At 37.0% G+C, this 24,215-nt stretch overlaps 6 protein-coding genes across 6 annotated transcripts; 1 reads left to right on the top strand and 5 right to left on the bottom strand.

Moving 5' to 3' along the window:
• Nucleotides 1-907: 907 nt before the first annotated feature.
• PCOAH_00053720 (Uncharacterized protein) lies at nucleotides 908-3,784 on the bottom strand (the record flags this gene model as incomplete). The annotated part of the gene is made up of 1 exon (XM_020062152.1): nucleotides 908-3,784. The coding sequence occupies one exon, from the start codon at nucleotides 3,782-3,784 to the stop codon at nucleotides 908-910; it is 2,877 nt and encodes a 958-aa protein (XP_019917632.1).
• A 1,470-nt stretch (nucleotides 3,785-5,254) lies between these two features.
• On the bottom strand, nucleotides 5,255-11,944 carry PCOAH_00053710 (Amino acid transporter; the record flags this gene model as incomplete). The annotated part of the gene is made up of 3 exons (XM_020062151.1): nucleotides 5,255-5,455; nucleotides 5,679-11,566; nucleotides 11,773-11,944. The coding sequence occupies 3 exons, from the start codon at nucleotides 11,942-11,944 to the stop codon at nucleotides 5,255-5,257; spliced, it is 6,261 nt and encodes a 2,086-aa protein (XP_019917552.1).
• Nucleotides 11,945-14,228: 2,284 nt separating this feature from the next.
• Nucleotides 14,229-14,657, top strand: PCOAH_00053700 (Uncharacterized protein; the record flags this gene model as incomplete). The annotated part of the gene is made up of 1 exon (XM_020062150.1): nucleotides 14,229-14,657. The coding sequence occupies one exon, from the start codon at nucleotides 14,229-14,231 to the stop codon at nucleotides 14,655-14,657; it is 429 nt and encodes a 142-aa protein (XP_019917822.1).
• A 1,502-nt stretch (nucleotides 14,658-16,159) lies between these two features.
• On the bottom strand, nucleotides 16,160-19,330 carry PCOAH_00053690 (ATP-dependent RNA helicase; the record flags this gene model as incomplete). The annotated part of the gene is made up of 1 exon (XM_020062149.1): nucleotides 16,160-19,330. One exon carries the CDS (start codon nucleotides 19,328-19,330, stop codon nucleotides 16,160-16,162), a length of 3,171 nt encoding a protein of 1,056 aa, XP_019917746.1.
• Nucleotides 19,331-21,276: 1,946 nt separating this feature from the next.
• Nucleotides 21,277-21,806, bottom strand: PCOAH_00053680 (Uncharacterized protein; the record flags this gene model as incomplete). Its single annotated transcript, XM_020062148.1, has 2 exons — nucleotides 21,277-21,346; nucleotides 21,670-21,806. 2 exons carry the CDS (start codon nucleotides 21,804-21,806, stop codon nucleotides 21,277-21,279), a joined length of 207 nt encoding a protein of 68 aa, XP_019917875.1.
• Nucleotides 21,807-23,030: 1,224 nt separating this feature from the next.
• PCOAH_00053670 (SICA antigen) lies at nucleotides 23,031-23,924 on the bottom strand (the record flags this gene model as incomplete). The annotated part of the gene is made up of 2 exons (XM_020062147.1): nucleotides 23,031-23,588; nucleotides 23,856-23,924. The coding sequence occupies 2 exons, from the start codon at nucleotides 23,922-23,924 to the stop codon at nucleotides 23,031-23,033; spliced, it is 627 nt and encodes a 208-aa protein (XP_019917885.1).
• Nucleotides 23,925-24,215: the final 291 nt, after the last annotated feature.

The raw sequence follows: 24,215 nt of genomic DNA, 5'->3' as shown, positions 1-24,215 counted from the left end.
TAAAGACACAAAAAAGGGAATAAGACAATGTACACCTACAGACTGTACACAATGTTTAAGCTTATGCGTATCAAAAATTGCTGGAAATGCATTAATTCATTTTTTTAAAACAGCACATTTTTTATGAATTACACCAGTGTTTGTCAATGCTTTATATATATTAAAAAATATATATATAAAGTAATTTTACTCGTAACGTGGTGTCATAATACTTTACATTTTTGTTTGCTTTTGCTATATAAAACGAACTTTGTATGAACATGGATTTCTACTTCAAAACTTAAAAATATATCTTACCGTCACGCATTAAAGTTCCTATATTTAGTGAGCATTTTATAAATTCAATGAAAGATTTTCACAGAAAATTTTTCACAATTCGCGTTTACATGAAAACAAAAAAGTATGCAACAATTTGCTTGCGTTTTAGAAAAAGAACAGTATGTGCAATACTTCACTTTCACTTGTTCAGTTCAATTTTAAAGAAAACCTTTATGTTTTATTTGTATGTTCAATGTAGATGTGTGCTGATAAAGGTAAGAATCTGTTATTATTCATTTGAAAGAACTTGTATTTGTTATCATAACCTTGTGAATTGGGGGAGAAACATGATGGTTCATGCATTCGAATTTTTAAATTGTTGAATTGTTAATATATAAACAGAGTTTTATCAAAATAAAAACGAATACTGTGCCTTTAAGACAATGTTAATAAAAATAATTTTATCGTTCAAATTGTAACAATAGAAAGAGTCAGGTCTACATGTATTATTAATCCAATCTTTTAAACTCATAAACAGTAGCCAATGGTGAATGAAGTACATTAATTGAATGAAAAAAAAGACAAAACTTTTATTATTAATAAAATTCATTGAATACAACTAATGTGGAAAAAAAAAAAAATGACCTATTTACTTCAGTCTAGGATTTTTAGAACATGATAGAAAATGAGCTCTCCATTTATCTATTTCAAAAGATTCAATGCAAAGTGAACAATAATAACAAGAAAGAAATTCAGTTTTTTTACCACTACATTCACTCATTACATGAGAATCTAATAAATTCTTCTTTACAATTTTATTGCAGTATTCACACGTATCATACATATAACTATGTGAACACTCGGATAAAAAGTGATCATGAATGACAACTAATTCAACGATTAAAAAACAATTTGGACAGGTACACAGCATAGGACATTTTTTAATCCAATGCTTTTCTAAACCTATTTCTGTGAAAGATTCATCTGTCTTAAAGCAATATTTACATGTGAAAGCGGGAACATCAGCTTCATTGTTCTCGTCAGTCTTTGTCGAATCTTCGACATATTCTCCTTGATCCATTCCCTTTTCCTTTTTTACAATATTATTTTGTTCCCCTTTTGAAATGCTTTCGTGTTTTGCGTGTTCACCAATACTATGCTTTTTATGTAAACCGCTTAAAGGTATGAAATCCGTTTTGGTTTCTTTGCCCGGGATTGAATCAATATATTGCGGTTTTTCACTTTCTTCATTTTGCTTATCCTCAGTTTTCTCCTCAAGCTCTTTAATTTCACTAGGGCATGTTTCCTTTTTTAAATCGCTATTTTCCACTGTTGCTAATTTTGAACATCTATATGTTTGTTTATTGTCATTAGTATTTTTCACTAAAGTAGAGTAATATTCCCTTTTGTTACTCTCCATAACATTGTCTTTAATGTCGCCTGTTTCATCAACCCTTTTGATATTGTTTTCACATGGAGTAATGTCTTGCGTTTTCAGATATCTATTATTGGTGTAATTCTTATTTAATAATTCATCATTATTTATAAACATACAACTTTTTTCTGGTGTCTCACTTTCAATTTCTTTTTTTTCATTATTGTCCTTCATTGACATTTTCATTTTTTCCTTTTCTTCTTGATTTACGCGATTTATTATAAGATTTTTGGTATCAAATGAAAGGTTTAATAAAAATTCTTCAAACAGTTCATTTTTATTTTCTACCCTGTTGTATATATTTACAAAAAAGTCCAAGGATGTTTGTTTAATGGGTTCAACATCTACTTCCAGAAAGATGGATATAATTTCTAGAACCTTCTTCAAATTAATGTCATTTTTCACAGATGCGTAATATTTATTTATCAGGGAGTAGTAAAAACTCATTAAGCTAACAATTATTTTTTCATTTATTTGGGACGTTGTGTCTCCAGAGAATAGGTAAAACAACATTGATAATATGGTTGAGAAGACACTTTTGAAAGAAATGAAATTGTTATGTAGCATCATCATTATTGTTTTTATACAGATATCTACAACGTCAAGGTTAGAATCATCTAGACGTTTCAAAAGTGCTGAAATTATGCATTTTATGTATTCTGCAGTTTTGCTATTAGACTTATCAGCATCTATGTTGTCCACTTTAACAAAATAATCTTGGAACAAAATTAGCATTTTTTCCAAAGTGACAACACTTTTTATAAATATGTTGTAACATGGATCTGATATTCCTCTTTTAATAATTAAGCACAAGGGTTCTATATTATTATGCCAAAAATTTTTATTTCTTTTACCATGATCTTCGAATGGTTTGTAGGATAAGTCAAAGCCCAATTCTCTTTTCTTTTCATCATCACTACAGATGAATAGAAGAACACTGTTTAAATCTAGACCGTTATAATTTTTAGCATTGCACTGATCAAGAAGCCCGGATTTTTTTTTTATAATTTTTATATTTTCACTAGACATAATTTTATTTATCTCTTTTTCATAAAATTCGAGTTCTTTGTAGTAGAGAGATAGCCATTCATAGTACCATTTTCTGGAACAGTCATCTACAATTTTTAATTCTTCTATATTTTTGATTATAATTTTTATCTTTACTTCTTTCTCCTTTAGCCTTTTAGCTTTTCCATAATTTTCTTCTTTAACGTACTTCTTTTTTTTTTCTTTTAAAAACGTGATTACATTTTTTAAAAAAATAAAAAGATTTACAATTTTTTTAAGTTCACTTGCCACGTTGTACTCTTCTTTTGCCACACATTCTCCTTTTAATTTTTCGAAGCACTTTATTTTATTCTCTAATTTTTCATATAAACAATTGATTTTATTTTTATCACTTTTAGAATACGACCTTCTGAAACTTCCCCGGTGAGTTTCTCCATCTGAAAATTTGTCTACAACATTATTATCGGTGATGTTGGATCTGTGTACATTTCCCCCTTTTTTTCTTAACAGTGCTTTTTTAATATTTACCATATTATCATTATAGTCTTCATTTCTGTTATACGCTAAAGATGTTAGCTTAAGAAATGCAGGAGTTATTTCAGACATAATTTTCAATGGTATTTCTTCAGGAATAATATTGATGTAGTACAGCCCAACTTGTGCATGAGTGTTTAAATAGTTACTATATGGATTATAAAGTTTTAATTTGATAAACGTACATTTAATGGTGCATGGTAAATATACATATTTCAGTTCTCTGGCACAATAGCTTGTTGAAGTGTTGTCATTAAATCTGAAGAAACCAGCTTTCAAGTAATCCTTATTATCGCTTGACACAAAAATTTCAATTTTCTTGCTAATGCTATATTCATGAGACAAAAATTCTAAATATTTTATTTTGGATGATTTGATTTGTAAAATAATTTCCTGCGGGTATATACAATTTTTTTCGCTTAGCCATGGTTTATAAATTTCCCCACCTGTGTTTTTTAGTAGATTCGTAACATCATGGTCTTTATCACTGGATGATGTGCTTAATATTTTATATTTTAATTTCAAACTATCTTTGTCTTTTGAGCCCATTTTAAAGATTATACAATTTAGCTTTATCTATTCTTCCCTTTAGCACTTAAAAAAAAAATTACACATGACCTTGACGTATTCAATTAAAAATCCAATTTTTCTTTAATTGTTAAATAGACACAATGGCTTTAAATAATTTATCCTGCGTGTGATAAATTCCTTTGGTTAAACAATATGCAGAAGTTTAATTTCTTTTTAAAGAGGACAATATGTGTATATATTAAATAAAATTTATGACAAAGGAGTAAATCATTTTATGATAAAAATGAAGAAAAAATAAAAAAGATATTGTGCGTTTTATAATTTTGTACAATGCGTTCATTTTATACCGCGGTCAGCGTTCGTTATAAACAAAATGACTTTTAACTATTTCACGCTTAATCAGCAGGCAATCCACGGAAAATTCGCATAAATTAAGAAAAATGTTCAAGGTGTTGCAATAATGTCTGTCTGACATAACGTTTGCACTTAATACATGTTTTAAAGGGATTGCAAAAAAATTGCAATTAAAAAAAAAAGTGTAGATTGGAACGTTCTTTTTTTTTACTGGCAAATAAGCGCATTTATTTATACACATTTGCGTAGAATTTGTGAAAGAGTTCACCTTTAATGAACTGTATATGTGTATAAAAAAAAAAAAAAAAAATGCATCACACATAAGCGATTGTTTGTTAACAGGTAAAATTACAAAATTTTAACTGGGTGTACACCCATCCTAAATGCGAAATGAAAAAAATGAACCTTAAGTGTAAAAAGGAAGTTTTTTAGAAGTCACATTTAACTTTTTACTGTTTTATATAGAATTCTACAGTTAAATGACGTTGTAAATGCAGCGTGAGAAGGTATTTAAAAAAAAAATTATTTCTATTTTTTTCTTTGCTTTTTTTATCAAACTAAGGCGTTAAAAAAGAAGACAAATAAACTAGTTTTCATTGAATTAAAAATTATTTGGCATCACGAATTATGGACGCGAAAATGTTTACGCGTGGCACGAAAAAACGAAGTCATCTCGCAATCAAATTCTATACCAAAAAAAAAAAAAATAATAATAAAATAACACGACAAAAAAAATAAAAAACGACATGAAGATGACTAAACATAAACAATTGTTCAAAATTTTTACCATTTTGCCATAAAAAAAGTACACGCGGAAATGGGACAAGTTGCCCACTAGAATGGTGAATAACCCGCACACACACATAAATGACATGTGTACATATTTGCAAATAAAAACTAAAAAAAAATGGGTGTAAAATCTGGTACACACAGGATTGGCAGCTGTACGAAGCGCGCCAACTCTTAGAATCTGCGAATGTTGCATGGAAAAAATAAAATAATTCAAAATGTGAGATAACGCGCGTTATAAGTCCTATACATTTTTATACACCTTGTATATCTTGCACATCTTGTACATGTGCTAAAGCTCGCTTAAAAAGAAACTTCGAAAATGCGGGATTCGCAATTTCACAGTTAACCAAATAAAAAATCGGTTATAATACCGACGAACGAAAAAACTGTTAGACATCCCAGTAACAAGTAAGTTGTTTCTACATGGTATTTTTGGAGAAGGGCTGGGTACACATGAATCCTAATTTTCATGACTTCTATTTTGTCAGAGTTCTTCCTTACGTCTCCAACGATGTCGTTGCTGCGAAATATGTCGTTTAATTCCTTCAGGAGGGGGAAAAAATACATATATATATGTGTGCATGTATAGGGGTAAAGTAAGGGAAGTCTCCACTGTCCCACGTAGGTGTAAAGCTATTATTATGACACAATTCATCATCTAGAGTGTGCACATGTTAAATGAGCACTTTGACACATGCACAGTTTCGTGTCACTTAAGTTTTAAACTTTGCATGTTTTATTTTGCTTTTCCATTTTTTTTTGATACCTCCGTGTTTATAATTTCCTGATTGAGGCTAAATTTTAAGTTGGGTTTCCTTCGAGAAAGAACACCGCTGCCGCTTAGGTCACTTTTTTCAAATACACATCTCTTGAGTATTTCACTGTGACTTTCTAAACTTCCAGAAAAGGATCGTTTAATAAGAGGACCCTTTTCTTCACACAAACCTGAAGGGGAAGAAGTGTTTTCTTTTTGGTCCTCAAAAGTAACAGTAGAATCGCACCTGTCTTCTTGGTTCGAATTGTCGTTCTGAGCATCGCTAGTCGTGTCTTTCTGTTCTTCACCTGCATCTTCGCTTTTATTATTATTATTATCCGCATATTTTTCATTTCTTTCCAAAGGATTTCCAAACAAAAAAATGGAACACAGGTGATCCATATTTGTCTTATCTATCATAAAGTTGTTTGAATAAATATGATCATATTTTTTCAAGTCTAAAATTTTACTTCTACGGAAAGCATTGTAGTAATGTTTGACGGGGCTAACATTGTCTATAATTTTAAAACAGCGAAAATCAACACAGTCCGTATGATCATGGTCATCATTTGTGCACATTTCTGAATCCTCCGAATGCAATTTAGTTGACAATGCGGAGTATATTCTTTCGAGTTCCTTTACAACATCTGGTTTTTCGGTTTCTGCGGATGTGTCCTTTTCCTCGTCAAAGTTAACACGCTTATTGGATTCCAAATTTGCGTCATTCGTTGGGGTTGAGAAATGATCTCCGCTATCTTCACCCTGCATTGCCTCATTATTGTCTCCCATGCTGTGATGCCCCCCATGTAGCATCTCATTCTCTTCAGATTCAAATTCACACAAATCTATGTCACTAACCAATTTCGAAATGTCCGCAAATTTGTAGCATGTTTTTCGTCTTGGGTCCCCCGTGGATTTAGATTCCACCGAATCTTTCACTTCCACATCTACGTTTGGGGGTGCCGTTTGTGATTCATACGATTTCATTATATGTAGTATTGGTATTTCTAACTTTGCATTGTTTTCAGTAACTTTATTTTCAGTCATCACTTGATCAACCTTCTCTTTATCCATTTGACACGCCTCCCCTTGCGCTATGTCTGTGCATTTCTCATCATCGTAATAATTAAATATGCACGATTCTTTGCTTATTTGTTTTCGAAATTCGTTAATTTGTTCTTTGTGTATTGCTTCTTTATGATTGCCTATTATCATATCCCCGTTTGTATGAAAGGAAGATTTTAATTTTTTCCTTTGCCTAACAAAAAGGGTGTTCTTTTTATGAAGCTTCTCATTGGCGTTATCCATCTCGTTGACAGGGTCCTGATAATTTAAGGTTTTCATTTTTCTTTGCGGCATAGCAGCATGTTCAGGTGGCGATATAATTTCACACGATGCACACTTCTGTTTATTAAAATTGTTTAGAAATGAAAATGAAAGCAGATCATCTTTGTGCTCTCTCAAAGACGGAGGATTATCTTCATTATGCGTGTTTTCATCTTGTTCTGTTGAAAGGGCACTCATGTTATGGTGCTTCTCCCCCGCTAGTGCATCCGACTTGGAATGCTTAAGCAGAGCGTCTTGTTGATCTCTGTAGCTGGTGTTATTTATTAGCAGATTTATTTTGCACGTGCTCATGTTAGCCTCACGATTGTTGGAATTTTCAGGAGTCAACACATCATCGAAATGACAACTTTGTGAGTTCCCCCCAATGTGATCTTTCATTTGGTTTACGTGTAACGATTGCCCTTGTTGCGAACTGTTCTTGTTTAAATATTGTTCTCCACTTAAATCTTTCATGTTATTAATTAAAATTTCTTCATCCTTTGAGTTTTCTTTCCTCAAATGAATGCTATACGTCCTTCCTTCCATGGCTTTATGGTCCAAACTTCTTGTTTCCTGTACTTGCACCTGTTCGATTTGCTCCGAAAAAAATACCTTTTTGCTTCCATTGCGACCTTTGCCAATGTCACTATTACTTTCACAGGTTTTGTCTACCAGAACATTCGGAATAACAACAGCATCATCCTTTTCAAAAGAAAAGAATGTGTTTTCTTTATTAACCGTGTCATCGGCTTCTTCAACGAGCGTGTCTTCGAGAAAGGGCTTGTCATTGGTAGAACCCACGCCTAAGGTGTTCCGATTAGACGAACCCAGTTTGTTCCCTTCTTCAAACCTGTTTGAAGTGCTCTTCAGAAAAATTTCTCCGTTTATTTCCTTCCTCTCTAAGTGATCCATGCTTTGTATTAAATCATCATAATTGCCAATTTTTTCTAGCACATTCGATATGGTGCATTTGTAGTGAGACTTTAGTTTCTCCCTCTGACGTTTAAAGATTTGTTCGTGCTGTTCGAAACTCCTGTTTTTTCTTATAACCTCATTTTCTTTCAGTTCCCCTATTTTCATCTGGTTCCTCGCACCGTAATTTATTGCGGAGTCGCTAAAAATTCGCTCATACTGTATAGTGTTCTCAATCTTTGTGTTTATATTTTTGGACAACGTTGCAGCAGTTTCTTCCTGCGTATGTTCCTCGAAATGGACACAAAGAAAGTTTCCTCCTTTCTTCTCCTTTTCTTTAAGTTTTATTTTGTCTGCACCGGGTGTATGTTCATTTTCTGAATGCTTCACTGCTGTTCCGTTTTGATCGCCAAGGTCAATTTCGCAATTTTTTCCACTGTCGTTTGAGCACCCTTTTGCCTCTTCTCCGCCACTAACTACGCATGCATTATTACTTATTATTCTTATTTCATAGCGAGGGGAAACTTGCGCTGGACATGCCTCGTTAACGCTTTCCTGCACAAGGTTGTCCAGCACAGGCTCATGCAAATCTGCAGATCCCTTTTTGCTAATTTTCCCAGTTTGTTGTTCATTCTCGTTAATGCTTGGTAAAACTGGCTCTCCCTTTTGAGGCTCCACCGACTCGGTTTCTTCTCCATTTTCGTACTCAAATAGGATTGTTTTGTGCCCCTCACTGTTCCTATTTCCTACCATATTTTCAATGTCACTTGTTGGATTCACGTTTCCTCCTTGTTCCCCTTTTTTTTCACGAACTGCTTCATCATTTACCATTATACTAAATTGGCTACACTGCCTTGCGTCTACTTCTTCACTGCAAAGTTGCACATTGAGCGAGAACGATATTTCCTTTTTTTCCTTTTTCGCATGTTTTACATCCTCCGTAGTGGGTTCCTTTAATTCTTCTTTAAATGTTACTCCTCTGGAATTTTTTTTTTCCATTTCTGCAGCTTCGTCTATGTCATTGCACAGTTGAACCTCATCTGAAAACATTAATTTTTTCTTTACCTTTTTTCCTTTTTGCATCTTAACATCTTCTAAAATTTCATAGGAATTATTTTTGCTTCCCCATGTATCGTCACGTTGGTTTGTTCGACTGAGCTGCTCCAAGGACATCTCTTTTGTTTCTCCACAAATGTCGTTATCGTTTGAGTGGCTCCCTTTTGTATATCGATCGCTACTCAGAGTGCCCTCCTCTTCCTCCCCATTTTTACCAAAACTGTAAACCCTTTTGGACTTGAAAATATCCCGTGAAGAGCACTCCACTATTTCGTCAGAAAACATCACGCCTTTTTTCTTCTTCTTCCCCTTTTTTCCCAAACAGGCACTGTCGTTGGTGCCATCTCCCTTTTTCGCATCTCTGTTTATGTGAAGTGGCTGCTCTTCGGCCGTGTCTCCATGTGTATATATCCCCGCATTGCTGTCATAATTATTTGATAATTTAAAATCACTTGAGTTTCTCTCTGATGGGGAGTCATGTCCAGTGCTGTTCTTGGAGTAGCTTTTCGGTAAGAATTCTCCGTTTACGATTTTGAAGTAGGAGCTTCTGCTAATGGAAGAAATATTTGATTCTCTCTGATTGGCATACCGATTTAAGGACAAGGATCTTCTGTACCCTAGTAGCCCTTCCTCCTCCTGCTCTTCATCGTCACATTGCAGTTTATAATTATCTTCCCCCATTTCCCTTTTCCTCTCCTTCTCGTCATCGCTGTCTTCCACTGCGTGCACCTCATCATTATCGTCAAACGTATCGATTATATTCCCCAGAGCCTTTCGAATGTCCGAACTGCTCGAGAAGACTGTCTTTTTCCTGTTCACAATTGTATACTTTCTTAATGGGTTTTTGTAAAAGGACTTGTTTCTTTCACATGCTGATATATACGCAAATGCGGGAGACAGAAAATTACAAAAGAGGCCACAAATTAGACTTGTATAATTAAAAGCATCTGAAAAAATCATGCTATTCGAAAATATCCATGCAGATAAAAAGGGCGCAATGCATCCGAAAAAAAAAGAGACGTTATCAGAGCATATGTCCAAATTCATTAAATCATAACGCATGGATATAGAACCCGTGATGACCTTAGGGGCTACAGCGACAAAGTTAAAGAGGTACAAAACTGAGGTGTTAATTTTTTGAAACGAATTGTTCAGACAAAATATAAGGCCAAATATGAAGTAGAAAATACTACTCAAAATGACTGTGAGCCAGATAGCTTTGGATACATTGACATCATCCGTTATTTCATTTCCCCACGATGGGATGTTACTCACGAATCCGTAAGAATCAATAAAATTGGCGAAGGTTTTTCCCATACAGTAGCTTTTGATTCCTTCTATCCTACTTATCATGTAGTACAAATTTGTAAAGAACATTTTGTTCTTTTTCTGAGCTTCTTCCCCCCGGTTGGGGTAATGTGCCCCGCTAAATTTTTCCCCTATGTGATTGTTCCGTTTTTCCCTTTTGCTCTCCCCCTTTTTGGTGTGTCTCCACTCGGCCCTTTTTCGACTTGCAACTCCCCCATTGCTGCTCTTCGGTGAGTAATAAATTTTGTATACCGAATAAAAATGCTGCAACGAGATAGCATTTTTGATATTCAATCTGTATAAGCAACTCGACACGGTGAAGTAAAAAATATTATTGCGAAAAATGTATGCCTTTTTTTGGTACAAAGAGTTTAGCGAAAGACAGGAGCAGCTGAATGCTTTTCCTCTTCTGTGTAGTGAACCCATTTGTACCTCCCTCTGGAAGTTTCTCAAATCATGATTTATTCTATTCACCTTTTCATTTTTGCTAGTTTCTACTGAAAAGGGATTTCTTCCCAACTTGTCCATAACTGGGCACTGATCAAAAAATGGATCAGCTCTATACAACTCGGGATTTTTTGGAACATGATTTATTTCTTTATACTTGCGATAATTTTTCACCAAATCAGTTTCTAAATGAGCCCTATTTAATATTAAATTGTTATACACGTCCACTTTGCTCAATGCCCCATTTTGGTCCACATAATCCTGGGATAGCAAATATATGGTGGAAGAAACGGAGAGATACAAAAATGACGTCATAAAAATCATAAAAACGACATACTGATAATTTATAGTTTCTTCCAACCCTTTGGATGATAAATGTATACATATAATTGCATTAATAATGTAACCTATGGTAACTCCCCCAATGACCACCGTTTCGTAATGGCCTGTGCTGGAGTAGTAATAACCATTGTACATGGAATCCAAAAGAGACAAAGAGCATTTCGACACCTTTATCTGGGGATAGACTTGAAATAAAATTGTACTTCCAAATAATTTAATAATGAACATGTCTACTATTTTTGATATGATAAGTATGCCACAAATATTATTACATAAATTTCCTAAGTGGTAAAGAAAGGAAACAAATTTATATTTTTCATTGGACATGAAATATTTTATAACTGCACTGTATTCTATTCTCTGCTCGAAATTTTTGTTCTTGGGTATCATCGTCATGGCTCTTAATATCATCAGGCTGCAAAAAACAGCCACTGAACAGACGAACAGGTTTCCGAAAATTACTGGGATCCATCCTACTTCGTCTATTAAGCTTGGAATGTCAAATAGGCCTGCGAATGTGTGTGAAAAGGGACAGCACTGCGTGAGTAGAGGTTTTATGAGACCCTTCGGTGTGACTTCTAGGGAAGCTTATCATTTGGCTCACTCTGCCCCTCTTTCCGTTTCCCCCCCTTTTTTTTTTTTCACGTCTTTTTTTGTTATGAGGTCTACGCCAGCTGTCAGACAAACCGCTCATCATCTCTCAAATTTATCCTACCTGATCCTATGCTCTGGTTAAATATGTATATAAACGAAGCAAAGGGACCAATTGTTTTGGTGTATTTCCATGTTATGGTACGAAACCTCTTGCGGCTCCTCACAAATTTCTGTTTTCCATTTTTTTTTTTATAATTAATAAGAGATATATTTGGTAACCATTTTATATTCATTTTCACAAAGGAACGTGCGAAATGAACTCACGACGGAGGAGGGAAAAAATGGATAGTGGCATCCACCCATTATGGTTAACAGGGGTGTGCGTGTATAAATGTGTGGTTCCCTTGCCTTTACTTCAGAGTGATGAACTGGGACTCCCCCGAAGAATGTTCTGCGCGCAGGTTATATGTACATACGCGTACACACATATATGCGCCTGTTTACGTAAATATAGTGACAACTTCGAGCGAAAAGGCAAAAAAAATAAAATAAAATAAAACAATGCTTACTACCAATGGAGTGGCGTGAAAAAGTTACACATGCATTTTAATTTGTTGCACTGCATAGTTCTACACATTTTACGTGAACGCAAATAATGGTTACACGGGCAGCTGTACACATTATTAATTTAATCGAAAAGTACGCATGAATTGGCTTTTTTGTTGCACATTCGAAGTTTCCTTTTGTTTCCACTTCTGCGAGGACATTTTTCCATTAACGGAAATGAGAAGGTGTTAAAATGTTACAGTTGTTTTAGTCCCAACATGCGTACACATTTGTGCATATGTCATTTAACAGTTTGTCCCTCCTTTTAGCCCAAATTTTTTTTTTCTCTTTTACTGTCGCGGGGGAAAATTTCCCTTGAATTTTAAGCGAGCGCGGGACACACCTTAAGGTATATGTGTCATGTGCATCGGTAAATATACGCATGCACATATGTAAACATGCAAACGTGTAAACATGTATACATATATACACATGTGCAAGTTGAACAGTGTCACTTAAATTGGTGCATTTAACAGGATTTCCAAAAGCGTAATAGATTAAACTACTAACGTGAAGGAAATAAGGTCCATCACAAATTGCTCATGACGTTTTTTTCTTAATGGAATGGGTTTCAATTTCGCGCAAGCTTAAAAAAAAAAAAAAAAAAAAAAACGGAGAGAGAGAGGGAGGGTACACTTTTAAGTTCATGAGGACAATGTTTTCCACCGAATGGAAAAAGGAGCTGCAAATGGAATAAAAATTGGGAATTATACTTTTTTTTTTTTTATGTTATTGTAGAACTGTTTAATTAGCCATATAAGACTTTACGTTAATTTAAATAAAAAAAAAAAAATTCACAGAAAAATAGCGATTGAAGCGTTACATTCGCAAAACGCAATTTAAGCATTTCGTGAAAAGAGCCTTTGCAGGGTATAATTATATGTTTCCTTTTTTCCTTCACTCTTAAAAGACAATTTGCAGTGAAAGCTGTGCAGCTGAGGTTTAACCAATTTTGCCTATAAATTAAAAATGGTTGTTTGGCTGTTAAATTTGGGCTCCTTGCATGGTCGGCACTTCTTTCCGCTCATTCGTTTGATTCGCCCCAATTGGTCACAATAAGGTAATGTTCGCCCTAATTCGATGAAGTTCCTTTCTTTTCAATTTACAGATTAATGCATTTTTAAAAAGAACTAACCCCAGCTGTTACACACACAGCATGGGGACCATTTCATTGTTCCGTGCGTCAATTTCGGCAATCCTTTTTATCCCAATTTAGTCCTTTTTGTGAACACGCTTAGGCAATATGACATAGTAAACAAACCAGTAGTGGGGGAAAATGTGCACTGTGACATATATACACGCACGATTGTCGGAAGGGGGGCGAAGGCCACTTAAAAAGTGTTAAGAAAGAAACTTATATTACACATAAGTTGTCGTCGTGTGGTGGTTTTGCGATAGGGCTATACGTACAAATGCATATTTAGATTTTTTCCGTTTTTTTTTAACCAACTTTACATTTATTTTGCATTCATATGATCAGTTCTAATAGCTATTTGTTTGCTATTTTTTTTTTTTTTTTTTTTTTTTTGGGCGCTTGTTCAGGTAAAACATCGCTTACAAAATGGCTGTTCATCCCCAATTGACAATCACAACGGGGGCACAGCGTGAATGCTACCTTGGGGGCATTTTCTGATGCTGGAGAAAAGGGCAAATGTACGGTTTTGTATTGACGTTTTCGTTTTCGCTGGGTCAGCAAAAGTGAGCAGTGTGAACATTTAAGCACCATTTGGAGTAACGTGGTTATATTGCAAACTGTTATCTTTATTATGGTGCGTTCATAGTTCATGCGTTGTGGCAGAGTTTTCCGGCTATCTTGCGCCAATTTTTTTTGCAGCCTTTTAGCAGCCGTTCGGTAACTGTTTGGCAATTTTTTTAGCAACATAGAAGCAACGCTGTGGAATTTTCTTACCCCCGCGCTTGCAATTACCTCGAACTGCTTTCCAGCCGTGTACCCACTTCTCCGCCGCCAAAATGTCGTTCATGCTGCAGCATTTAAACAGCGGCTGGGCCGTTGACCAGGCGATAATAAATGAGGAAGAAAGGCTCGTTTGCATTCGCTTCGGCCATGATTACGATCCCGACTGCATGAAAATGGATGAATTACTATACAAGGTTGCTGAAGATATAAAAAATTTCTGTGTAATATATTTAGTAGATATAACTGAGGTACCCGAATTTAACACCATGTACGAGTTGTATGACCCAGTTTCCGTCATGTTTTTTTATCGCAACAAACATATGATGATAGATTTAGGCACTGGGAACAACAACAAAATTAACTGGCCCATGAATAATAAACAAGAGTTTATTGACATCGTTGAAACCATCTTTAGAGGTGCAAGAAAGGGAAGAGGGTTGGTTATATCGCCCAAGGATTACTCGACCAAGTATAAATACTAAGTTGGTTGGAAAAAAAAATGCATGTCTTGGTGGAAAATAGGTAGGTACGAAGATCAGGCAATGAAAAGGAATTCCCCCCCAATTGCACTTTGTTTTTTGTTTTTTTTTTTTAATGTAAAATTTATACACAATACCACCTGTGGTCAGTGTATTGCGTAGTTCTTTTCACCAGCTTACTAGGGAATAAAAAATCCATGGTGATATTAGAGCTCCTGTGAGTAGCGGGCCTGTTCTGTAGGACTGATAATACTCGCCCATCCTTGCGCGCGTAGATTAATGTGTGTATATTTACTTATTTATTGTGCGCGCCATTTACCAAGAAAAATGTGGAACTTTTCCCACTGCATAATTTTTTGATGTTTCTTAATTTATGATAACTCAATCGAAACTAATTAAATTTGTCCCAATTTTTATTTTAAAAAAAGTAAAAGGCATATTTGGCACACGCGGGAGACGCAAAATCAAGCTTAAGTTACCTCCGCCGACCTACAGCTCTTTACGCACGGTTTTCATCTTTGCAGGTTTATGTTCGTTAAAAAAAAAAAAAAAAAAAAAAATTTATATATGTCTGTGCAACAAGTGTAGTGTGTGCAAGTCCAGTACTCGCATATCACCACATGCGTGAAAAAGAATTGATCGTCCTGTCCCCAGTCACGCATTCACACTAGTACCTATAAGGCGGGGAGTCGACCAATATTGGCGTCAAATGTTGTCTCCCTTTGTTTGTCTTTATGACTTTTTCAATTCCGAGCGCCCACACTTCAACAACTAAAACAAACGCAAAACAAACGTAATATTGAACAAATGAATACACAAAAAAAAAAAAGGCAAGTTGCTACTGCGCCGATGCACACGAACAGGTGTGTATCTATATATATGCATATGTACGTATGTATGCATGTATGTACACACATGTGCAACGCAACGACTGCAAATGAGGGATACTCTTTGACAAACTTGAAAATGAAAGGAAAAAGTGGCACTAGCGATCAAAATTGCTACATGTGAAATTCAATGCATGTACGTAAAGCAATGCGTATCTGTGTGGGGGAACGCGGGGGCACTCAGAGATTCTTAAGAAAAAATTGAAAGAATAAGGGGGGCAGACGTGTAAATATTTATAAAATGGCGAACGAGTCGGTCTGCGCGTATGCACACACTGCAACGCCCCCAATTCGCGTTTTCCCCTCTTCGAATGAGCTCTATTCAAAGAAAAAAAAAACGTGGACTTACCCAAATAGTGGGGCTATTTCCACTGTCCATTTTGAGTTCCTCTTCTTTTTCTTACATGCCATGGTGCGCGTGCTGCCTCAACGTATATATATTCACATTTGGGATACACATTTCCGCTACAAAACTGTTTGGAGGGTTTATCGTCACGGAGATGCGCCCTGCGTTGAGCGGTTTGTCCTTTTTCGCAACGTTTGCGGAAGGGGGGCTGTGTACATGTTTTTTATTCACTCTACGGTCATGGTGATGATGATGACATTGCACCGAAATGATCAGGCAATCTTGCTGAGGAAGTAAAACGACGCGATCTCGTAGAGCATGTCCTTACTAACAGGGATGTTGTGGCGTATGTAGGACTTATTTATCTTAATAACTTCGTAAAAAATGATGCACGCATTTTTGTGTTCCTCCATGATATTTTTCTTCGCAAGCACCGAGCTGGGGTATATGCTAACGACCTGATTAAGCTTTATAATTTTAAGTTCATTTTTATTAACGGGCAAGGCAGCATTGGTGAAGAAGGCACTGACAATGCACTTCTTCAGGCTGCATATGGCGTCGTGATTCTGAATACCACAAGAGCTACTGGGCAAATCAATTTTCTCGCAGATGCTCACCAACTGCGTTTTGATGTCCTTAATTTTTATCAGCGTATGGTACTGCAAAAAGTGGTCGTAGCAAAATGACGTGGAGAAGTTGTTCTCCTCGCACTGTTTATATATATTTAGGAGGAGGAGAAAATCTCCACCACCTTCTATGGTAAACATTTTCTTCACATTTTCCGCCTCTTTTTCTTTTCCTTTTTGAACGTAGAAAATGTTATTTGCATGTGTTAGCATAGCCGTAATACATAAAATCTCTTCCACACAATTGTACTTCTCAGATGCTGATAGAATCATTTTACTTGACTTCACATCTGTGGGGAATTCAGCCATCTTCCTCCCCGTTTTGGTTAAATTCCCCTCATCGTTTAATGCACCCAAGGAGTATAGAAGTTCTAGACCTTTTATTATCACCACGGGAGAAGGAGGGTCTAAAAAATCGAAATTTATTATGTCATCCATGCCTAGACTTTTTAGTAATAAAATCATACTGCTGACTTCGCATCGTTGAATTTCTGGAATTGAGTTGTCATTCAAGTCGATGAATGACTTTTTGGTGAAGAGGCGAAAACATTTTCCATCTTGTTTTCTACCTGCTCTACCTGTTCTTTGATTCACAGATGCTTTGGAGCATGGTAAAGTTACCAGGGACTCAATCCCCGAGTTCGGATTGTACACTTTCTGCTTACACAGACCTGAATCAATCACGTACACGATGTTGTCTATGGTGATACTCGTCTCGCAAATGTTTGTTGATAGGATAATTTTTCTGGTGCCTCTCCGCATGACTACCTTGGGCTGATCGGCTGGTGCGAGTTCACCTGTTTGGATGTTCCCACTGGTAGAAGGTGCTGCCTCCCCCTGTTGTGCCGCTTCAAGCTGTTCCGCCTCAGGGTTGCCGCTCTCCGGGGCATCCCCCACATCCTCGAATATCCGCGCCTGCTGTTCCACGGGCAGGGATGAATAAATGGGCAAAATAATCATATTGCGAAACCTTGGGGCTAGTTCGGTCAGCTTATTTTCCAGTTCCTGTTGCACCAGCTCGATTTCAAACTGTCCAGGAAGAAAGACCAAAATGTCTCCCTTCTCCTGAGTAACATGGATCTGCAAAATGGTAATCACAATGGCGGACAAATAATTACTCTCATTATTTATAGTGTAGTAAATATCAACGTTGTATTTTCTACCCGGCACATAAAATATGGGGGCGCAGTTAAAGTAGGTGGAAATTTTCTCTGCGTCCAGCGTGGCAGACGATATGATAATCCGTATGTCCTCCCTAAAATTGCAGATGTCCTTTACTATAGGAAGAATAACATCTGTGTGTAAGGCCCGTTCGTGAGCTTCATCAATTATTAACACTGAAATGTCATCCAGCGTTGGGTTGTACAGTAGAAGACGTAGAAACATTCCATCCGTCATGTACACGATCTTTGTGGATTCACTCGTTTTATTTTGAAATCGAATAACGTAGCCAACTTCCTTTCCCACTTTTACATTCATTTCATCGGCCACCCTATTTGCTATGGCTATACACGCGATTCTTCTGGGCTGTGTACAGACTATGTTTCCATACAAATGGTACTTACACTCGTGCAAGTACTGCGTTAACTGTGTACTCTTTCCGCTTCCTGTTTCTCCAACCAGAATTAGGATTTTATTGTTTTTAATGGCCTTTAAAATGTCATATCGGTAACTAAATATGGGTAGCCTCTTCCTGTCATCGATTATTTTCTTCATTTTTTTTTCTTTCTTCCTTTTAATGTCTTCGAACAGTCTTTGCAATTCCTTTTCCTTTTCGTCCATTCCGTAGAGGCTGTCCAGGTGCACGAATTCGACCACGTCCGTCAGGCCGTTTCCGTTCCGCTTGCGGTTGCCACCATCGCCGCGATCACCGCCATCGACGCTATCTCCACCATTATGTTCGCTTTCCCTTTTCTTCTTTTTCCCCCTGCTCGACTTCTCCCGCGTTTCACTTTCCCCTCCGCGGTCATCCCTCGCTCGGTGGTAGCTATGACCCTTGTGGATGCCTCTATCTGCGTGGGCTTTCCCAGTGGAAGGGGCGCTTTTGTCGATGCGCTTCTTCTCCCCCCTATGCCTTCGCCCACCGCCGCTGCCACTACCAACAGCACTACCGCTGTCGCTTATTATTATTTTTTTCTTTTTCTTTCTTTCCTTCTCCCTTTCGTACTTGTTTTTCTCCTCAAATTCCTCCCTTTTTATGCTCTTCCGATTTGCCAAGTCGTCCCCGAACACAAAGTCATTTTTAAGGCCTTCATTTATCGCCACCCCCGAACCGAATTTTAAAATCCCTTTGCTGATTATCTGTTCATCATAGTTGTAGACGGATGGATCTCCCTTCCCCTCTCTCACTTGCGTCGCATCAGCATCGGTGGCCTTGTTCGCTGCATCAAATTTGTCCAAGTCTTCCTGGAAGAGGTAATAATTTTCTTTTAGCTTTTCCCTTAACTTTATGTTTTCTTTAGCTATATCATAGATCCTTTTGGACAGCTCCAATTCTTTAAGTTCCTTCCCCTCCAATTTAATTGTACTATATAGGAGTTCATCATCCAGTAGCTTCTTCGTTACATCTAGCTTTTCCCTCTCTCTTTCTTTGAGGTACTTTCTTCGGGCATCCTTTTTCAACAATTCAACATATTCTGCGTCATTTTTTAAGTTTTTATTTCTACCTTTTCGGTGTTCCAGATGTAGGGGGTGTAATGAGTTTTCGCTGATTTTTGCGTCTTTAACCGATTCGTCATCTTCCGTCCGGATTTTTTTTTTCGTTTCATCATCTTCGAATTCGATGGGCCGTTTGTGCGCCTCCGCCTTTTCCTTCATCCTGGAGCGGTTGCATGCAATTTGGGGGGGCAGCTCTGGGGAGTGCTTCTTTTGGGGTATGCCCAAATGTGCACTCTTTTAGGCCAGCAGAAGGAAGGGGCCTCTAAGAGTTCAGAATTTCTTGCGCACGTTCTCTAATCCTCGCAACAGACGTGGTGAGTTCCTCCCCCCTCCCGCACGAAAAGTCTCTCCACATGCACATAACCAGCGTTGCAATTGTGCATGTACTTTACATTAATGAGCAGATTGGCGGAAGGGTCCTTTCCAACGATGGTTTGTTGATGATTATACGAATTGTGCCTCTTTTACTTTGGCTTCTCTCCGCAGACCGTTCGGTAATTCCCTTCTTGTAAGAATGGACCACACAAACGGGTGAGCGTGGAAAGTTAATAATCATAGGGAGAAGCATATGCCATACGCATCACATGTAGGAGCTTCCATACGCACGCCTAACGGTTAACTATGAAGAGAGGAACAAATGGGGACACAACTACCCTTTCGCGAAATTGGCATTGTACTTACGGGTAACGCGGTAGAACACGTAAGTACATAAATAAAATGATCAGATGCAAACTCAAATAAGATGTTCATTAAGGCTAATGTTTTTTTTCTCTTCCGATAGACGTGGTTGCAAACGGGCGGCGACCTCTCCGTTGAAAAACGTAAAATGCCTTACCCCCATAAATAATAAATACTAGTGGGTGCCCGGAAGAGCCTCCCTTTTACAAATCAAATGCCCATATGATGACGCACGCTGTGCATATTAACAATAACAAAAAAAAAAAAAAACGCGCGTCATCATGTGGGTTAATTGGGAAATTGCCCACTGAATCGATGATTTGAAAAGGGGGGGAAAAGTCATACGAGCGAAAGGCATAGAGGCAGTTGACATGGAGGCGAAGTCTCTACAATTTTGACGCTGCTAAAGCGTCAAACTGAGTTTCATAAAATGGGGAGAAAATTCATAAAAGGAAGAGGCACGCTTGGTGCATTAGTTGGAAAAAATTAAAAAAACGGCAAATGGAAGAACGGGCGACGTGGCCACAGGTTGATGATGGCGGAAGACGTGCAAATTGTACTGGTATGCAGAATTGATATGGATGTTTAAGAAAACATCGCCGGTTGCAGACCTTTGCGGCTGCGCGCTTCTTCACTGCGTAGTCGGCACTTCTCTAAATGTGCGTTTCCACACGCAGCTGCCGTATGCACCACGGGGGTCGCCACCGCTCACTGGCGATTCCACGGGGAAGAAAAAAACTTGTACGCGCGCACGTAGCTACCTGCGCGCAAGGACGTATAAAAAGTTGTGCGCCTATTTACACGTGCCCCTATTCACATGCAAAAGCGCACGTACATTTTGTGCGTTTTTGTGTTCCTTTTAAAAGCTTCACATAAACAAACCTGCGCGCAAAAGTGAAAACGAATATGTTCACGTACGTGTGTTTATCTTGGTCAATGGGCACGCAAAAGTAGAAGCTCCTTCCATTTTAAATGCTTAATAAGGCAGCAATTTTTTCCAAAAAGGCCCTGGGAAAATATAAACTCGAGAGAGCAACACATGCGCGCTTTGCAATGTATATCATATATATGTAGTTTTTTCTTTTTTAACTCGCCAAATTGCGCAAACATGTGTGCACTTTTTTTTTTTTTTTTTTTTTTCTTTCTTCCCTTTTCCACGCCAAAATGTTCGCACAAAATTACATGTTAAGTACAAATGTGGATTCATTTTTAAAAAACGCTCATTATAAAGCACCAATCTGATAAAATTACCACTTTAAAAAAACGTAACATCATGTAGGGGATGTGTGCCTGCGTGGGGTCATGCCGCTTTGTTTTGTCTCTCCCCCTTTTCAAGGAGTATGCCAAACATAAAAAAAAATTTATCCTCCGATTGGAGATAGGTATCTTCCCAAAATATTCCCCGCATTGTATACTGAATAGTCTTTTTAGTAGGAGCCCATCCATCTGTAGTAGTAGCCTCTAAAGTGCCGTCTGTTCTTGTACTGTTTTTTGGTCCTGCAAGCGGTTTGTGTGGTGTATCAATAGTGGTGTGTGAGAGGGTCAACGGAAAGGCACTCGGATAAATGTGCACAAAGGGGAAGCACAACTAGGGTTGTAAAACAGCCGTTGCTAAGGTGTTGTCCTCAAATGGAAAAGCTGCTGGGTGCAGCTTAACAAATCTATGCATGTGCCGCATAGGAGTGATGCTCAACCCAAGGGATTTTCCCACTCTGCATGCGCTAATGTATGCCAACGGGTAATCTCAAGCAGATGCACACGTATGCGCAAGTGCGCGCACTGCGAACGGGCAACGTGCCGTTTACAATTAATGTTCGAACCTACACCGATCCACCCTTTGCGTTTGTTTACGTGGGCGCAGAAAGTGAAATGGGGTAAACAACAATGGTATGAAACGCTTGTGCCAGCTTATCCCAATTACGGGGAGAGAAATTCCCGTATTCAAATGTAGCAGCATGGTGAGAGTACTACAAAAAAGAGTGCGTTACGTATACGTACATAAATGTGTATGCATACGTGAATGCGCTTTTACGCAATAAACTATACGTATGTTTTTATTTTTTTTTTAAAAAAAAGGAAGGTCCTTAAAATATGTTGGAGTTGTTCTAATGCAGATACGGTTCGAATGAGTAGTGGTCACCCGGCACTTTATATATGTGTGTACATAAGGAATTCCTTCGCAAGAGACCGACTCTCCAATGTTCCTTTTGCTGTTTTTTTTTTTTTTTTTTATTTTATTTTTTTCCATTTCTTTTCTTTCCCCACTAGAGGTTTTTTTTCCATTTTTTCAACCGCTTTACCACCCCCCATTCGCATGAGGCAATCGTCATAGTGAATTTCACAGCTCATTAAAAAGGGGAGGTCTATCAAAAATGGGTAGCGAGCAAATCTACGTGAGCGCGTTGCGGGGTAAATTGCGTAATATAGAGTTCGTTAATTATATTCGCGTGTGCAAGTGACCCATGTACCCCTTTGGATTTTTCTTTTTCTTTTTTTTTCCTTTTTTCTTTTTCCTTTTTATTTTTTCCTTTCCTTCATTTGTATGTATGAGCAATTGCATGAAGGGAACATACTCCAAACAAGGCGCGAAAAGAAAAACAGGGAAGTGCTTATCCTCCTCAAAAAAAATTATTAAGATTAAAAAAAGTACAAAGATAAAAATTTATAACAAAAAAAATTTAATGAACATATTTTAGATGTCCAGTAAAAAAATTTTACCAAAAAAATCAAAATGAAAGGGGAAAATTTCTTTTTTTTCCGGCTTATATTCATTACACATGAAGATGTAAACAATTTAATTACAAAACGAAAAAAAAAGGAAAAAATACTTCCATATAACAAAAAAAAGTTTTTTTACGCGGTTTCGCTTATATACAGTGTTGAAAAATCACACACACGCATATATAAATCAAATGAAAAGGTGAAACAAGACCAAAACCGAGGCACCCCCCTAAAAAATTCGTCCCATTCTTTTCATGTTAGCAAGCCTAATGAAAAAAAAATTCCAAAGAGATGTGTGTGTGTTCATTGAATAAAATCAATTTAATATGTTCTGCATCCATACTTTCTACATTACCCAACTTCCTAATATTTGGATGTCTCACAGGGTTCTATTTCATGATGAATAAATTATTCATATGTAAATAATATCCTATCGTTTTAAACAGAAATAAAATATTTACTACACCGTAAACCCGGAATCTGAACATTGAACCTGTTCCTTAGGAACACCTTCCTTAAGAAGAAAGTCTTCCTCCCTAAACCCGGAATCTGAACATGGAACCTGTTCCATAGGAACATTTCCCTTAGGAACAAAGTCTTCATCCCTAAACCCGGAATCTAAACATTGAACCTGTTCCTCAGGAATATTTATGAGAGGAACTTGTTCCTTAGGAACATTTTCTCCTTTTACAAAGTTCCTTCCCATAAATTCATGAACAATAATTTGTAGAAAGTCTTCCTTCGTCGAATGAAGATCCCCTTTTTGATATTCGTCTAAGACTTCTAAATGAATATCAATAATCGTGCGGCGACGTACACCACCAGCACGGCTATGAGCCCGTTTTTTTCTTCCTCTTTGTGGTGTTGATCTTTGTTGTCTGCGTTCCTTTACTAAGGTATATGCATGTGGACCATCTGCCTGGTCGTCCACATGATCAAGGAGTTTTTCTTCTGAGGGGGGAGAGGTTAACTGTTCCTCTCTTCTATGACGTCTTCTTTTTTTACGGAGGAAGAAATACTGCGGAAAAAAGGGAAGGAAAGAGTAATTTTTAGGGTGCCAAATGTTGCCCTTAAGACCAAAGTATTCATTATAACGGAAGTGTGAATTTCACATTCAGTACAAAATGTTTATTTTGATTGAAGTGTGTTATTTTCTTATTTTTTTTTTTTTTCTCTATTTTTTCCTTTTGTCTTTCTTTTTTCGTTTCCCTTTAGCTGCACCCTCTCCCGATGCAAATACATGGCCAAAGTTGCAAAACACCCAGCAATATTGTTTTTCTTATACCCTGAAACCCGGAACCCCCAAACTGAAAACATACACCCTAAATGCTAAATCCCACACAAACCCATTCATTCACCTTTTTCTTTTCTTTTTTTTTTTTTCCCTCTTTCTTTTTTTTCTTTTTTTTTGTTCTTTTTTTTTCTGTTTTTTTTTTGTTCTTTTTTTTTCTGTTTTTTTTTTTTTTTTTTCTTTTTTTTTTTCCCTTTTCCCTTTTCCCTTTTCCCTTTTCCCTTTTCCCTTTTCCCTTTTCCCTTTTCCCTTTTCCCTTTTCCCTTTTCCCTTTTCCCTTTTCCCTTTTCCCTTTTCCCTTTTCCCTTTTCCCTTTTCCCTTTTCCCTTTTCCCTTTTCCCTTTTCCCTTTTCC

Source organism: Plasmodium coatneyi, chromosome 14 (assembly GCF_001680005.1).
Source record: "Plasmodium coatneyi strain Hackeri chromosome 14, complete sequence".
Lineage (NCBI taxonomy): Eukaryota > Apicomplexa > Aconoidasida > Haemosporida > Plasmodiidae > Plasmodium > Plasmodium coatneyi.
The sequence above is the reverse complement of the archived record's forward strand: the minus strand, read 5'-3'. Positions and strand labels throughout refer to the sequence as shown.